The sequence below is a fragment of the Sus scrofa genome, chromosome 3 (assembly GCF_000003025.6).
Source record: "Sus scrofa isolate TJ Tabasco breed Duroc chromosome 3, Sscrofa11.1, whole genome shotgun sequence".
In the NCBI taxonomy this organism is placed as follows: Eukaryota; Metazoa; Chordata; class Mammalia; order Artiodactyla; family Suidae; genus Sus; species Sus scrofa.
Genome location: NC_010445.4, coordinates 40,267,231 through 40,283,640, shown reverse-complemented (window position 1 = coordinate 40,283,640; position 16,410 = coordinate 40,267,231). Strand labels below are relative to the sequence as shown.

The window sequence follows — 16,410 nt, the reverse complement described above, 5'->3', positions numbered from 1 at the left end:
AGAGCCAGGACGGCCCCTCGCCCCCACATGCCCTGCGCTGCCCCGGGCACCCCCCCCCCGTGTGCTCCGCCCCTGCCGAGCTCGGCTCCCCTGTAGCCCCGCCTTCCCCAAACTGTGCGCTCGGCGGCATCATCCCGTGCACAGCCTTCCAGGGCGGACGCTTTAGCTCTGTGGGACCCCCTCGCGGCCGTCACGTGGAGGGTGCCTGGTCAGTGGCTCACGCTGTGGAAAGGCGTCCAGGCGTGGCTCTTCTGCAGTGGCCTCACCCCAGTGTGGGACGTGGGCTGCTCGCAGCGAGTCAGCGCCTCGGCCCTGGCCGCTGGGGGCTTGTTTCACCTCCCGTGCACACCCCCGGGAGGCGAGGGCAAGCGGGGCGAGTGTGAGATGCTGCCAGGCGGCGCCAGGGGCACGCGGGTACTCCCTCGCTCCCCACCTGGGTCTTGAGTCTCTCCTCTGGAGCCACCGCGGCGGTGACCTGGCGTCCCCCTGATGGCCGCGGTGGCAAGCGCCTGCCCATCCCAGGGGCCATGCCTCTCCCAAACTTGGGCCTGTTCCCTCATCACCCAGCGACCTTTATACGCCCTCCAGCCGTCCTCTGGCACGTGGGCTGGAACTTTCTCCCAGTCTGTGGTCTCGTGGGTCTCCTTAGCAGCATCCTTCAGGGGGCAGAATTTTCAGCTTTAATGCTGTCCCATTTGTCCTCTTTTTTTTTATGGGTTGTACTTTCAGTGTCCCATTTGAGAAGTCGTTACCGAACTTAGGGTGACAGAGTTTTTCCCTCTGTTTTCTCCTGAAGTCTTTATGGTTTCACTTTCAAATCCATGATCACCTGTGAGTTACGTTTTGTACAGGGTGTGAGCTTGATGCCAAGGTGCAGTTTGTGGCCCGTGGGGTCCAGTTGTTTCCGCGCCGTCTACTGAAAGGTCTTTCCTGCCTCCATTTGCTGCTTTTTCACCTGTGTCTGAGGATCGTTGACCGCCCTGTGGGTCTGGGTCCAGGTTTGTTTTTTTTTTGTCTTTTTAGGGCCACACCCTCAGCATATGGAAGTTCCCAGGCCAGGGGGTCAAATCAGAGCTGCAGCGGCCGGCCTACACCACAGGCACAGCAACACCGGATCCTTAACCCACTGAGTGAGGCCAGGCATCAAACCTGTGTCCTCATGGAAACCAGTCAGGTTCACTGATGCTGAGCCCCAGTGGGCACTCCTGGTTCCAGAGTTTGAATTCTGTTCTGTTGACGTCGTGTGTGTCCTTTTGCCAACAGACGTTGGTTTTTAAGAACAAAGCAAACAGCCTGAAAAGTGAGACAGAGATGGGGGGAAATTAGTGGGGTGCCTGTGGAAAAGTGCCCCTTGACTCGAGACCAGAAAGCATTCACTTCCTGCCCCTGCTTCTCACGCAGGCCTCTTCCAATCAGCTGTCAGTGTCCTTTTCATTAATCAGTTGTGGTATTAGATGAAGGCGTGCATTCATCGAAGAAAGCTCTGAGATTAAATCTCATTCCTTCGGTCACAGCTGGCAGCATAGACTGTGGCACGCGCTTCTCAGGTATATCCACCTTGCAAGGGAGCCACTCGGTCTCTGCCCAGCAAGGAAAGCCCGACCCCCACGCGGCACGGCTCCTGGGGGCTGTTGGTCAGCCTGACACCTGCGGAGGTTCCCGTGGGACCCTCTGCGTTGTTCCGTCTGAGCAGAGGTCAGGGTGCTGTTTGCCTGCACGTGGCACCGCCGAGCCCGGGCTCGCCTGCGCCCACGCCGGCCTCCTCCACTCGTGGAGCGTCCGTATGTAAGAAAAGGACATGGATAGTAACCTCAGAATGCGTCTCTAGTCGTGAAGAAGGGGCTGCTCACGTTCCCTTTAAAAAAAAAAATAAAAGGAAGTCACGGAGCAGCAGCGGAACGGATGTGCTTGTCGCAGACGGCCGCTGGGCTCAGCCCTCTGCTCTTTGTCTTGCCTGCTCCTGTCGTGCACCCTGCGGACCAGCCGGGCACAAACATCCACATGTTTTGGAGCCTTTATGGGAGGGGACTGTGGGGTACCCTGGGTCCCTGTCCAGCAGCCCCTCCAGCATCGTCAGCACACCCTCGGGGGCACTGCTGCCGTCGTTCCCCTGGCTTGAGGGGGTTAAGACCCGAGCCTTCGGTCTCAGTGGAGACCCTGCTTCCTGCAGTCTTTCATCCTCCTAGAGTCACCCCACTGACACACTGGGGTCACGGCTGGCTGCCCAGGGTCCTCCTGCCTCGTGGGCTGGGCTTCCCCAGTCTCTCTGCTCCGTGGTGTCCTGCGTTTGATTCCCTGCACAGGAGCAGCTCCATCGGCGTTTGGATGGGTGGACAGATGGACAGGCGGATGGAGGGCAGATGGATAAATGGGTGGATAGAAGGGATTGCAGCTACCACGGACGTGTTGACGCTGGGCCTTGAACTTGCCGTGTGGACTGACTTTTCCCAGCTTGCAGTCCTGACCCCCATAGGGGCCTTTCCACCTTTGCTTCCAGCCCCGCAGGCTCTGGGGTGAGGAGAGACCCAGTGTCTGGGGAGTCGAAGCTCTGGTGCTGAAGTTAGCGCTGTTTTTGTCCAGGCGGGGCCTGAGGCTTTGTTTCTCCAGAGCTGGAGGGTGTGGTGAGGAGCTCTCGCCCTGGGCGGGGGAGGCCTGCTAGCTTCTCCGTTACTCCGTTACCCACGTGCACTTGAGGCTGCTTCTGCTGCCACCTTGCAGGACGTGGGCGTGAGAGCCTTTCCTCTGCAGCCTCCAGCTCGAGACTTTTGCTGGCATCCTGATCCCCGATTTTGGGCAGTGTGGCTTTAGGATAAAGCTTTTGAAAAGGTGTACAGGTAATACAGGAATGATTCTTATAAAAATGTCATCAGTACAAGGGTGTATAAGGTATAAAAAAACCCCAACTGTCCCGTCTCACATCTCTCTCTAAAATATACAAGTACAAATAGAACTATGTTCAGATGTAAATATATAACTTTTCCACGTGTTTAGAATCGCACCATATGCATGCTGCAACTTTTTTCCCTGAATATTTCTTAGAGATCAGAGAGCAAGTCGAGAAGTAGCTCTCTCCCCTGGAGGGTCACGGCTGGAAGTTGGTCATTGGAAAAAGTTGGTTAAAACAGGGAGTAATAGCGGAGAGGCCAGGAAGACACAGTAGAGGACCGCGGAGCTGACCTCCTCCCCCAGAGACATCAAACGTGCGTCTGCATGTGCAGCAGTCCTCCTGGCAATCTTGCACAAACCACACCGCAAGAAGGATCCCCACGGAGCTGGGTAGGACGAAGGGAAGGGGAGAAAGGGCTCCGGAGGGAGACCTGCACCCTGGGAAGCTCCCTTGCCAGCTGGGGGGTCCACTGGGACAGAATCAGAGGCCCAGAGGAGAGGCGGGAGTAGCCCTCGGCCCCCGGTGTGGAGAGAGCGGCCAGGCACTGAGGTGCAGCTCGTGTGGACAGACCGGGAGAGGACTTGATGTGGCGGCGTGCAGACAGCCCAGAAGTCCACGGCACGGAGGTGGTTTCGCCTCAGGAGCCCCGTGGTCCACACGGAGGGAAGGGCCGTGGTGCGCCATAGCGCCTCATCAGCATCCTGCTCCCGCAGGGCCCAGACGGAACTTTGTGGGCACACGCATGGAGGCGGGGCTAAAGTCTGAGCCAATAACCAGCCTTCCCAGTGGAGGCAGCCCTGAGGGCGGTGCTGGCAGCAGGGATCTTGGTGGGCGTGCACACCGGGTGGCAGGTGGGGTAGCAGAGGCGCGGTCCTGGCGGATGGCTCTCATCCAGAAGGTGCTTTCCCATCCCATCTGCCTCATGCTGCGGCTTAGGTCCAGGTCTGGGAGCGTCTGCTGCACACCTGGGAAGCGGGCCCTGCCCCCGACAGGGCTGTGACGACCGCAGAGCAACATCCAGGGCAGGCTCTGGTCACCACAACACCAAATACAGCCCATCCAGGGCACAACGGCCAGCACACCCTGAGGAAGGACCTGGAAGCATCCACACCAGAAGCAGCCCTGGTGCCAAGACCCTGGAGTTGCACCGTCTGCACAGCACACGCCCACTGAGACAACCCTTCAAGACCACAGTAGGCAGGAGTTTTTCTTAGATTCAGAGTGTCCGAGAAATGTGAGTAAAACGGAGACGGAGGAACTGCTCCCCTTTAAAAGAACAGGATGATGGCAGAGGGGCATCTGACGGCAGCGGAGTTCTGACGAGACTGAGGACCAGAGAGGGAATGTGACCTCCCCAGAGTCACAGAGTCATAGGTGGAGCTGGACAAGAACCTAAGCCTATAACTGAAGAGGCCAGAGCTCTTTCTGTTACACTCGTGGGACACAGCCCCTAAGATCTTTGCAAATTAGGAGTTCCTGCTGTGGCACCATGGGATCGAAGGTGTCTGGGGAGTGCCGGGGCACAGGTTCAATCCCTGGTCCTGCACAGTGGGTTAAGGATCTGGGCAGCTGGGGCCTAGGTCATAACTGCCGCTCAGATCTGATCCCTGGCCTGGGAACTCCGTATGCCATGGTGTGGCCAAAATAGAAGAAAAAATAGGTATTTGCAAATCATCTTATGGGGAAAAAGGCCTAAAGTCAGAGAAGTGGTGAAGCTTCCTTGGATGGGTTGATCGAGCCAGCATTGGGTGGGTTAGAGGGAAGCGGAATTTCTGTGGCCCATCTTCAAAATCCAGTGTCAGAACACCAGCTGCATGTTTTACTCTTCTTCAGGGGGAGAGCCGCACGCAGAACAGTACGTGAATGTTGTGTTAAAGACGTCTCGGTGGATAAAAACATGTTTGCAAAGTGGAAAAGGCAGGGGTGTGAGGACTCTGCTGCCTGCAGTTTATTCAGACACAGGACACCAGTTGGGGACAGAGTCCACTCTGGATGGTGCAGGCTTCTGCCGGTGATGCAGCCCTTTCCTGGAAGCAGCTCTTCCCGCAGACCAGTGATCTCGTGTGAAGCTTGAAACTTTTAAACCTTTAAATAAATTAATGTTTTTTAAAAAACAGTGGAAATTCCCTGAAAGAACGATGAAACAGATTTCTCTAGTGTACCAGATGCCGAGTGCAAAAAGGAGGGAATGAAAGTGCAGAAGGATTTAGGGCTGTCAATAGAAATGCAGATCCCTGTGGCCAGGAGCTAGAAGCCGTGACAAGGAGCCAGTCACAATCAGACAGCTCAGGTGATGAGGTGAGAACTGAGCCAAAGCAAATTAATGGCAAAGTGAATAGTGCCGAGGCGGGAGTGAGCCACATGGAAGGTAGGGTCATGGAAACCTCCCACCCGTTCAGCAGACAAAAAGAGAAACGGAAAAAAGGGACAGCAGCACAGGGGATCTGTGGGATGACACACAGCATGCCAGTCTACACACGACAGGGATCCCAGAAGGGAGAGGAGGGGCACGGAAGATGTATTTGAGGAAATGACGGCAGAAAACGTCCCAAACCTAAAGGAGGAAACAGATACCAGGAGGCACAGAGGGTCCCAGAGAAGATGAGCCCAAACAGGCCTACTCTGAGACATTGTCGCTGCGGTGGCCAGAGTTAAAGAGAGGATTCCAAGGGCAGCAAGAGAACCCCTCTAGGGCTCTGAGACAGTATCGCTGCGGAAGCTTTGCAGGCCAAAAGCGAGTGGCCAGATGGATTCGATGTCCCGAAAGGGAAAGGCCCGCCACCTGGGACACGCTCCCCAGCGCGATCATCACTCGGAGCAGAAGAGGAGAGATCGTCTCCATCACGCAGAGACTAAAAGTCCACAGCAGTACTAAGCCTGTTCTGAAAGAAACGCTGCAAAATCTCTCTAAATAGAAAAGAGACAACTGATAGGAAAGGGAAACGTGTGAAACATTTCTGTGAACGCCATGTCCACAAGGAACAGCGAAATGGGAAGATGTCTGATGAGACGCCACCACCCCAAGACCAGGGAGAAGGAGCAAGAAAATGATGTGGCTCTTTCAGAGTGTGTTCGGGCTCCCAGGATGACCAGTCTCAAACAAGCAGATACGGTTATGGGTGAAGATCCGTGCCAACCGTGGTAACCACAAATCAACAGCATACAAGAGATTCACAAAAACAAACAAAACGGACATCAAGTGTACTACGAAAGAAAACCATCAAACCATAAAAGGAAAAACAAGAAGAACAGAATAAAGAAACCCAACATCAGCCGGAAAACAAGGTTTAACGTGGCAGTAAATACCTTCTCACCGGTTATTTGCGATGTCAGTGGACTAATGGCTGTGATCAGGACCGGCAGAGTGGATGGTGCAACAAGAACGTGCAACGTGCTGCCTGCGAGAGACCCACCTTTGGGAGAAAGACGCATGGAGATTGAAAGTGAGGGGGTGGAACAAGATAGCTCGTGCAAATGGAAATGACGAGAAGGTAAGGGGAGTGATACTCACAGCAGGCAAGGTAGACCTCAAAGCAAAGCTCATAAAGATACTATCTAATGCTAAAAAGATGGACATAGGAAGAGAATGTTATCCTCATTAACATACACGCACCTGACATTGGACCACCCAAACACATAAGTTCTCGCTGATGTTAAGGGAGAAATTAGTGGGAATTCTGTGATGGCAGGAGATTGATCTTCCAGACAGAAAGTCAATTAAGGCAGCAGGAATTAACCCAGTGGAGCAGCTGGACTTAACTGAGAACTACAGTTAAAGGAAAAGAATTACACCTTGGTTTCAAGCACACATGGGCCGTTCTCTAGGGCTGACCACATACTAGGCCACAAAACAATCCTCAGCGAGTTTAAAATGAAAGACATCCTGTCAGGCATCGTTTCTGACCACAGTGGCGATTTTTTTATTGATCCTTTGGTGAGACACACACTTGTGTGCCTTCACCTGCGGTGGGTGACTGGCCAGTGCCTGCTCTCTGGGGCTCGATCCTGGGCTTCCTGGGCTTTCTGTTCAGAGGCTTCCACAGAACAAGCTCACAGGGCCCAGAGCAGTGGCTTGGGGTCCTTCCCCGTTGGCCCTGATCTTCGCTAGTTGTCTCGAGCCCGCTGAGTGTGACGGCCACCTTTTAGAAACAGTCTGCCTTTGAGTATTTCAACAGTGTTCCAGGGTGTCTTTTCTGAACTCTTTTTTGTGGCTTTTGTAGTCATTTCATTAGTTAGTAGTTGTATTTCTTTAATTTACGTAATCCTGACATTATATGAATCACATCCCAACAGCTGTGACAGATTTGGGGCAGGCACCGCCGACTCTGGACCTGCCTGCAGGTCAGGGGCCCCGCAGCCCTGGTTTGCGGAGGGACTGGGGATGATGCTGACACGGAGATGGTCAGTCACCTAGAGGAGGGTGGAGAGGTCGCCAAGAGGAGGGAAGGCCCCGAGGAGCGGCGGGCAGTGCCGTCTGACATCTGGGGCTCCAGTGAGCGGGCTCTCAGGTGGGACAGCAGGTGCCTTGGGCTCGCCAGGCAGGAGGGCAGGACACGTGCTGACCTGAATGGCAGGTGGCATCTGGCGGCGTGCAGCGTGCCCAGCAGGGTCCTGCCGAGTCAGGGATCTCGTCTCTGTCTTGTGCATCCGCCCATCATCCCGGGAGCTCCTTGGGTGTGTATGGGGCCCCTTGGGCTGAGCACGCACTCCGGAGACCAGGTGGCGTTGAGCCGGGGTGCTCCAACCTCCGTCCGTGTGGGACAGGCAGGCCCTTGATTACTGCCCTGGGCGGGGGCAGCTGTCCCTGAAGAGGCCTCAGCGCGTCTTTAAATCCCCTCTCCCAGGGCCACCACAGTCCGCTACAAAGGGAGGAACCTGCGGATCAAAGCGCCCATGTGCCGAGCCCTGAAGAAGCTCTGTGACCCTGAAGGTAGGTCACCCGTGGCGGGAGGAGGGTGTGTATCCACGGGGACACGGGCTGAGCTGGGACAGTCTTGGGTGGCCCTGCCCGAGCCTGCGAGGCCCTGTCCCCCCCATGGACAGTTCCGGACCGTCCAGCTCAGAAACCACTGCCGTCCTTGGCCGTCCTTAGGCAGAGCATCCGAGGCGTTCGAGCGCGTCTCCCCGCATCCTCAGCCCCGGCGTGGCGGATGTGCGGTGTGGCCTCGTGGGTGCTGCCGGCCCGCTTTCCCCGCAGGCAGGCCGCCACCGGCTCCTCCCTGGTTCCCTTCGCTGTCTGGCCGAGGGCCTCCTTGTGCCGGGCTCTCAGGGCCCCTTCCTGCCACAGGCTTGAGTGACGAGGAGGACCAGAAGCCGGTGCGCCTGCCCCTGAAAGTCCCTGTGGAGCTGCAGCCACGCAGCAACCGTGCCTGGGCCCGGGTGCAGAGCCTCGCCCAGAACCCGCGGCTCAGGTAACAGGCCACGTGTCTGCGGGGAGCGGGGCGGGGCCGTGCTGGGGCTCCCTGGGGGCCCTGGCCAGCAGACCTCCCTTGCCCCCTGGTGCTCTGACACCTCCTGAGGGCCGCTTGTCGTGGCGGGGCTGGGGCGGGGTGGGGAGGAGGCGCTGGCTGTGGGGGCCCGAAGCGCGATCGGCAGCTCAGAGCCAGGGCGGGGGTCGTGCGGCCGAGAGCGTCGCACGGGGACGTTGTCTGGACCGGACGCCAGGGGCTCTCTCCCGCCTCGTCCCCGTAAACCCCTCTCCTTTCTTCTGCCACCACCCCGGTTGGTGCCTGACTTAGGACGCGCGGGGCTGCCCTGGGCACGGACCGCTTTCCACCTGTAGGTTAGTTTTTCGATTCAGGCGACATTTCTGTGATGTGGAATTAACCACGAGCCCTGTCTAGGGGCCCGGTTCAGGGGCGTAGGTGCCTTGTCAGTGTCGTGACCTCCAGTTGCAGAAGATTTCACCCCACCGAGGAAGCCCCCTGCCTGCTGAAGGCTGGCTTCCCACCCTCCTCCCCCTCCCTCTGCCCAGCCGCCGCCGGCCCACTTCTGTCCCGGCAGGTCTGCCTGTTCTGGCTGTTGCGTGTGGGCAGAATCACACTCGGGGCTTCTGTCGCCTCCCTCAGAGCAGCGTGGTCCACGGTGTATCGTGTCGTGGCCTGTGCTGGGACTTCCTTCCTTCCACATGTGTTTTTACTTTTTGGGGTTTCATGAATGCTGGGCCCACCCTTCTGGAACCCAAAGGGAGCTAGTGGAGGGGCGGGTGGGTTGTGGGCACACAGGATGGGATTTTTTTCTTGCAGCCTCATGCGAGTCTCCTGTTGTCTCATTTTAAAGGGTTAGGGTTTGTTTGCTCTGGTTTGCTTTTTTTGGGCTGTGGCACATGGAAGTACCAGAGCCGGGGATGGAATCCGAGCCGCAGCTGCAGCAGCTCCGGGTCCTTAACCCAGTGTGCCACAGCAGGAGCTCTCAATGGGTTCGTTTCCTCGAGACAGAGCCAGTGGCTCTGCAAGGACAGGATGGCTCTGGTCTCGAGACCGCGGACCTCCTTTGCTGCCGCGGCCGCTTCAGAAGCCCTTTCCCCACGTCCCAGCCTCCGGCCCCGTGTCCTTTCTGTGTAGGATGATCGTGGAGCTCCATCGCAAGGTCTCCAGCCTCATCGAGTTCTTGAAGCAGAAGTGGGCGCTTCACGAAGTGCGAATTGTATCTTTTTCCTGCCGGAGCAAGTGCCCCAAACCCCAGAGCCCCTGTTCCCGAGAGTGGGGTCTCCCTTCTCAGTCCTGGGCCCGCAGTGGGACCCCAAGAGGTGGTGGCACGGGACTAAAACCCACGGCCCCTCGTTCTCTGGGCCGGATCCGAGCCCCCTTCTGACCTCCTCGCGTCGGAGGACTGTCCAGCCCGCTGAGCTGAGTGAGCAAGGAGAGCCCCAGACGCAGGTCTTCCCGTCTGTCCTCAGCTGGCTTGCAGCCCGGCCCAACCCTGGCTGGGAGGGCGAGTGTCGGGCCCGGTCCCTGACGGAGGGAGGGCCCATGGCCCCGGGTGCAGACTGCTGCAGGTGGTTCCTTGACAGGCGCTCAGCGGAAGGAGCGGCAGCTGCAGGACTCCTTCCCGGAGCCGTCGCAGGAGAAGGTGGCGCTGCACCTGTTCCCGGGAGAGAACTGCACCCTGACGCCCCTGCCGGGGGTGGCCCGTGTGGTGCACTCTAAGGCCTTCTGCACAGTGCATTGGCAGGAGGGAGGCCGGTGCAAGCAGAGCGCCAAGGACACCCACACGTTGCCCCCAGCCCAGATCCTGGGCATCCAGAGCGGGCAGGGCACAGCCAGGGGCCAGCTCAAGTGCCCGCGGGGCGGTGCTGAGGGCAAGGGCGGGGTGCGGCCCCCACCCTCCACCGACGCCTCGCAAAGCTCTGGGGAGAGTTCCCCGGAGAGTGCCCCTGGGGAGGGAGCCGCCCCAGGTTTCAGCAGCCTGGATGCTCCCGACAGGCTGCCCCCTGGGCTCCAGGACGCTGGCGGACGGCTTGAGAGGACCCCTGTCGCCGCGGCCGCAGAGGGCGGGGATGGCCCTGCCCGAGAGCCAGGGGCCCTGGCCTGTGCCTGCGGCCAGCTCCCGGAGCTGGAGGACGAGCTCTCCCTGCTCGACCCCTTCCCCCGCTACATGAAGTCCTGCCAAGACCTCATCATCCCCGAGCGGGGCCGCTGCGCAGACCCGCGGCCCTCTGGGCGCACCTCCCCAGAGACGCGCGCGCCTAGCAGTGCAGAGGTGGCCGACCTTGCCCGGGCTGGGGCACTGTCCCCCATCCGCGTCCCGCCTGGCCTGGAGCCCCAGCCGGACGTTTGCACTAAGGACTTGGCGGATGCGCCTGCGGAGGAGCCCCCGCCGCCTCAGGGTCAGCCGGCCGCCAAACCGCCGAAGGACGGCCCCACCGGCCGGCTCTCCCAGCAGCTCCACGAGGAGGGCTGGAACCTGCAGACCTCCGAGGGCCTCACACTGGCCGAAGTCTACCTCATGATGGGCAAGCCCAGCAAGCTGCAGCTGGAGTACGACTGGCTGGCGGTGCTGGGCCCCGAGGGCCAGGCCTCGGGCGGGCAGGCCCAGGGCCCCTGCTCCGGCTCCCCGCCCGCCGCCTTCCACAAGCAGCGCCTCCTCAGCTGCCTCCTGAAGCTCATCTCCACCGAGGTCAACCCCAGGCTGGTGAGTGGGGCCGGGGGCAGGGCCCTGCTGGAGAGGGAGCAGCTTGGGGATGGGTGGCCTGGGGCGCCTGTCCCTCCCTGGAGTGGCGCGTGGAGCCTTCTGCAGGCGCGAGCCCTCCTGGGGCTGACGCAGGCCTTGGCGGCTGGGCCCCGGTGATCCCACTGCATCTGGACGTGCGGACCGAGGGCCCAGAGCCTTGGGCAGAGGCCCAGAGGCCAGGAGCTGAGCCAGGAGGGGCTCTTCTGGCGAGTGGTGTTGCAGGTGTCTTCAGAGGGAAGTGGAGTCGGTGGTGGCTGGGAGGCGGGAGGGGCTGGACCTCCAGGAGGCAGTTCCTTCCCTGGGCTCATCTCCAGGCCCAGCAGCAGCTGCGACGGCCTTCGGCCCGCACGAGGGGAGGCCAGCCAGCAGGGCCCACACACCTGCCGGAAGGTGCTGCGCCGGGGAGTCTGGTCGGCTGTCCTGGCAGAGAGCAGCAGCCGGCGCCAGGTCGTCCAGAGGGCGGATGTGTGCTGGGAGGTGAGGTGCACAGGTTCCAGGAGGAGCAGGGGGAACCCAACAAGGTGGCCACACCTAGAGCCACACATGAGGCTTGCCTGGGGCACTGCTGCGACCTGCGGCCGCCTCCCGCTGGACCCCCAGGAGAGTTGCCCGTTCCCAGGAGCCTCTCCCCCGCGCCATGCTCCTGTCTGCTGGCTCCCGGCGGCGCTCAGCTGAGCATGCGCCGGGTGGACGAGCACCATGTAGCCCACAGCTTTCTGAGTGTGGGCGGGGCCCAAGGGCCAGCAGTGGACTTGGGGTTGGGGTGTGGAGGTGACCTGCGGGCAGCTGTGGGCAATGCCTCGGTGACCGGACAGAGGTGCTGAGTTGGGCGTCAGGAGCAGAGACCAGGGAGACGGGCTGGGGTGGGGGCAGGGCCAGTTCCCTCGGGATGGAGGCTGGGCAGAGCCAGGCCCTGTGAAGGCAGGACCAGGACTCAGCCAAGGGGCCGGCCTTGGCCTCAGCTGGGAGAGGAGCGGAGGAAGTTGGAACCCGGGCCGGGCCGTCAGCGCCGAGGTCCCCAAGGTGGCCTTCCTGGCCGCAGTCTCCGCGGGGTCTGGGATCGCAGAGGTGCGGGTCATTGTGGCCCAGGAGAGCGAGTATCGATGCCTCAGGTGTGAGGACTGCTGGCTGGAGGCCCCAGAGGAGGCTGGGACCCGGAATTGGAGATGCTGGCCTTGGAGTTCCCGTTGTTGCGCTCCTGAAACGAATCTGAATAGTATTCGTGAGGATGCAGGTTTGATCCCTGGCCTCGCTCAGTGAGTTAAGGAATCGGCGTTGCCATGAGCTGTGGTGTAGGTTGCAGACGCAGCTCAGAGCCTGCACTGCTGTGGCTGTGGTGTAGGCCGCAGCTAAAGCTCCAGTTCGACCCCAAGCCTGGGAACCTCCATGTGCTGCAGGTGCGGCCCCGAAAGAAAGAAAAAAATGCTGGCCTGGCGCCGCAGCCCCTGGGCGCATGGTGGGTTCTCTGTGGGAGGCAGGGGCGTGATGAATGCAGGAAAGGCGGGGTGGTGAGCATGGTTGAACCGGGAGAACTGGGACGACGACGGAGTGGGGGCTTCGCAGCTGCAGGGGCAGGAGGGAGGGCAGAGGCGTGTAGCAGGGATGTTTCCAGGGCGGGGCCCCCTTGGCAGCCAGCTGAGGGGAGGCAGCAGCCTCGGAAGTGGCTGATCAGACCCTGAGGTTGGTGTTTTGACTCAGCAGAGGGCTCCTGGGCTGAAATTGTGTTGGATTCTAGAAATTAAACCTGTGTTTCCTTCCTCTTACTCACAATCAGAAAAAGCTTTAAAAAGGCGAGTCCTGCCGCTTGCCATTCAGTGTCCCTCCCATCACTCTGCGGCTGTCTGTCTGTCTGTGTCGCCAGGGCAGTGAGGACAGAGGCTCCCGGAGGACACGGGCGTCTCCTGGGAGCCTGCCTGCCCTGCGCTCCCGCGTGCCATGCAGCGTGGCACACTCAGGGTCTGCGAGCCCTCTCCCGGGCACGCACTCCAGAAGCGGTGTTTCGGCCCGTTTCATCCCAGGCTCCGGAAGCAAACGCCAGCTCGGTGATCTCGGCGAGGCCCGCCCAGGAGGAGCAGTTGGCGACGCCCCCAGGAAAGGTGGCGACTGTCAGCTCCCGGAGCCCGCGCTGCCCTCGAAACCAGGCTGCCCTGCGCCACAGCAAGGCCTTCTCACCCAGCCCTGCACCTTGCTCCTCAGGTGAGGCTCAGGTGGCCCCCATCGGGCACAGGGGCTGTACCACGGGGACGCCTCTGGCCACAGGTAGTGTGCAGACCCTGGAGCCCCTCCCGGGAGGGTGAGAGCAGAGCCTGTCCTGAGAGGCTCCAGAGCTCTGGGGTGCAGGAGCCGACAGAGGCATGGGGGGACCCTTGCATTCTGGTCATCGTGGGGGCTCTTGCTCTGTGAGTTCAGCAGAAGCCTCGTGTCACGCCGGCTTGGTGGCTTAAGGCTGAGAGGTGGCTGCTTTCGGAGTCATGAGATTGTTTTTCTTTTCAACGTGAGTACTGGACAAAGAGGCCTCAGCACTTGAGCGCACGTCGTGGAAAGAAAGACGGGCTTACCTGCTGGTCCACACTTGTGTCTGGAAATCATTTAGATTCAAGTCCTTTGTTGGGTTACGTGGCACCTAAAACCCCAGGATGAACACGAGCTGTTTTCTTAGTTTTTTTTCTCTTTAAAACACCCCCCTACCCCCAGATCATTGTGGCCAGAATCATGAATTCTGCATGAATTTTAAAGAAACGTGTGTGTGTCCAGGGGCCCTGCCCCCCCTCACCGGGCACAGCCGGCACCTCTTCGCCCATGGCTCCGGGGGGCGGGATGGCAGGGCCGAGGACCCGTGCCCCAGCGGGCGTGTGCTCGCCAGCACCTAGGCCGTTCTGGCGTCTCAGACGGCTCCTGCTGGCCGGGGTCTCTGTGGTGAGGTCCTGGGCGTGTTTTCTGGGGAGCGGTCTTGCCCCTGCTCGGTCTGACGCGGGTGGGTGCCCCAGCTTCGGTGCCAGCATCCTGATGAGCTGACGATGCTCTGGCATTATTCCCAGTGCACTCCATGGCGCTTCGCTTCACAAAATTCCCTTGGAACTGCCGTGTCTGGAGGGGCCCGCCTGTTAAAGGCTGGAGAATCCCGTTTTCCTTGAGAGCACGTGGCGGCGGCTCTGGAGACACTGAGCCTGCCGCGGGGCCAGGCCACCACCCGCAGCCCTCGTTTCTGGCTTCCCTCCTCCTGGTGGCTCCCAAGCAGGCCAGCAGCAGACTCTGCATCCAGGGTCCTTAAGGGCAGAGGCCCGCTACTCAGATGCTGGTCACGGCAGGGAAGGTATTCCTGATTCTGTGAACTCTTCAGTGGCTACACAGATTCCCTCTGGGGCTGTTTTCTGTACAGTTCGATGTTGAGACCAAGGACCAGCAGACCATGGGCCACAGCCTGCTTGTCGTAAATAAAGTTTCATTGGCACACGGCCACGGCCACGGGCTCGCATGTGGTCTGTGGCTGTGTTTGTGCCGCGGCCGCAGAGCTGGGTTCAGCCAAGGCCGTGGCGCCCTCAAGGTTGGCGTTTAGCATCTGGCCCCATCCCCAGGAAGGCTGCTGGCCTCTGCCCTGCGCTAGTGGATCTGGAAGGTCCTCTCAGCTTTCGGAGCCTTTGAAAGGGAATCTGCCCCCTGAGATCAGCGCAGTGGGGAGGGCCTTTCTCGCGTCAAGGGAACCTCTGATCTGCGTGCGGAGCGGGCACTAGAACTGCGGGGACAAAGGTAGAGAAGCGAGGTTTTTACAGGAAATCCGACCGGTTCTTAGAGCGAATTCCTTCCGGGTGGAGCCCCGTCCCCACGGGAGGTGTGGTTAGGGTGCACGGTTGTGTCCTGCTGCCTCCTCCTTCCCTAGGTTTGAGAAACCCTCCCAGACCCCTCTTGGTGGCTGGTCCCTCCAGTGCTGGAAGCAGTGACTCAGACGGTGGCCTTTTTGCTGTCCCCACAACGTTGCCACCCAATAGCCGACATGGGAAGCTCTTCTCTCCCAGCAAAGAGCCAGAGTTGACTTTGCGCCAGCATCTGAACTCCATCAGCGTAAGTCGGCCCCACCCACCCTGCTTGCTGCTGCTGGCCCGGCTTTCTGCCCAAAGCTCAGCACCCGGCGCCGTTTGCCTTACAGATGCAGTCGGACTTCTTCTTGCCAAAGCCCAGGAAGTTGCGGAACCGGCATCTGCGGAAGCCGTTGGTGGTCCAGGTGAGGTGCCCTGCCCGCCCGCCTGGTCCCGCCTCGGGCCTGGTCTCTCCCTGCACTGGCCGTGCTGCCCGGACACGCTGCTGCTCTCCCAGGTCTCGGGTTGCCTGTGGGCTGGAGGCTCCCTGCCCCTTCCTGCTTCTGCACAGGTTAGAGTAGCACCCGGGACCCCGCTGCTCCTGCACATACGGGTCCTCTTTGCACAGCAGGAAAACCGCTTGCAGAAAAGACAGGAAGCTCTCGGGATTCAGGTTCCAAGAAGACCCCAGACGGGCACGTGTGGGGGGATCCTGAGGATATCTCTGTACACGCGTAGTCAGCGGAAGACGCTGGCCGGAGCCCAGACCTCTCGCAGGGTCTAGGGAGGACCCTGGGTACCGTCTGCAGGCCAGGAGGGGGGCACGTGAGATAGGGCGTGTTTACTTGGGGGTGAAAAGAGCACAAGAGGTACTCGGGACCTCGGCCCCTCTGCGTCAGGAGCAGGAGCTGTACTTTCTTCACCCACATGTGAGGGGACCTAGGCGACGGGGCGACTTGTCCTCGGCCAGTGGTCATAAACATTTACAGGCCTTGTGGCGGTCCGGCCACATCCGGCTGGTGTGGTTAACGGTGGATCATTCAGATGCTCCCCGGTCTTCCCGGGAAGGGTGGGTCCCCCAGGCTCTTTTCACAGAGGACCCCGCGTCCAGGGGCCCAGAGTCGGTGGAAACGAGCCGTTCTCAGACCGTCCTCATCCCTTCACAACCAGAACACCACCCCCCACCCCCCACCCCCGCTGACGCTCAGCCCCCTGCTGTCGTGAATGGTCCTCTGCCACCCAGCGCGAGTCTCCCTGGTGGCTGCTGGTGCTGGCCTGGTTCACGGCCTGATCCTGGGCCTGTTTCCGCCCACAGAGAACGCTGCTTCCTCGGCCCTCCGAAAACCAGTCCCACAACGTCTGTTCCTTCTCCATCCTGTCGAACTCTTCCGTAACCGGTGAGCCCCGGGGCTCCTCAGGGTGGCTTTTCATTCCTTGCCCTCCAGGCCCCGTCTCCAGGAACGGTAGGCGTTTGTTACCTCGGTTCTGGAGCAACGCTTCAAGCCTTCCCGCATCCGTTCTGTCAACACGCGGGGCCCGGGGAGCGGCGCAGGCACC

The 16,410-nt window shown here is 60.2% G+C and overlaps 1 protein-coding gene across 3 annotated transcripts in view; it reads left to right on the top strand.

Moving 5' to 3' along the window:
• Positions 1–16,410, top strand: part of CRAMP1 (cramped chromatin regulator homolog 1) — a 50,358-nt gene that overhangs the window by 24,394 nt on the left and 9,554 nt on the right. For all 3 annotated transcript variants that reach the window (XM_021086822.1, XM_021086823.1, XM_021086821.1), the window contains 8 exons: positions 7,732–7,817; positions 8,175–8,298; positions 9,451–9,532; positions 9,908–11,020; positions 13,078–13,255; positions 14,937–15,118; positions 15,204–15,278; positions 16,169–16,250. In XM_021086822.1, the coding sequence (XP_020942481.1) occupies positions 7,732–7,817; positions 8,175–8,298; positions 9,451–9,532; positions 9,908–11,020; positions 13,078–13,255; positions 14,937–15,118; positions 15,204–15,278; positions 16,169–16,250 (1,922 nt within the window). The remainder of the gene's footprint in view (positions 1–7,731; positions 7,818–8,174; positions 8,299–9,450; positions 9,533–9,907; positions 11,021–13,077; positions 13,256–14,936; positions 15,119–15,203; positions 15,279–16,168; positions 16,251–16,410) is intronic.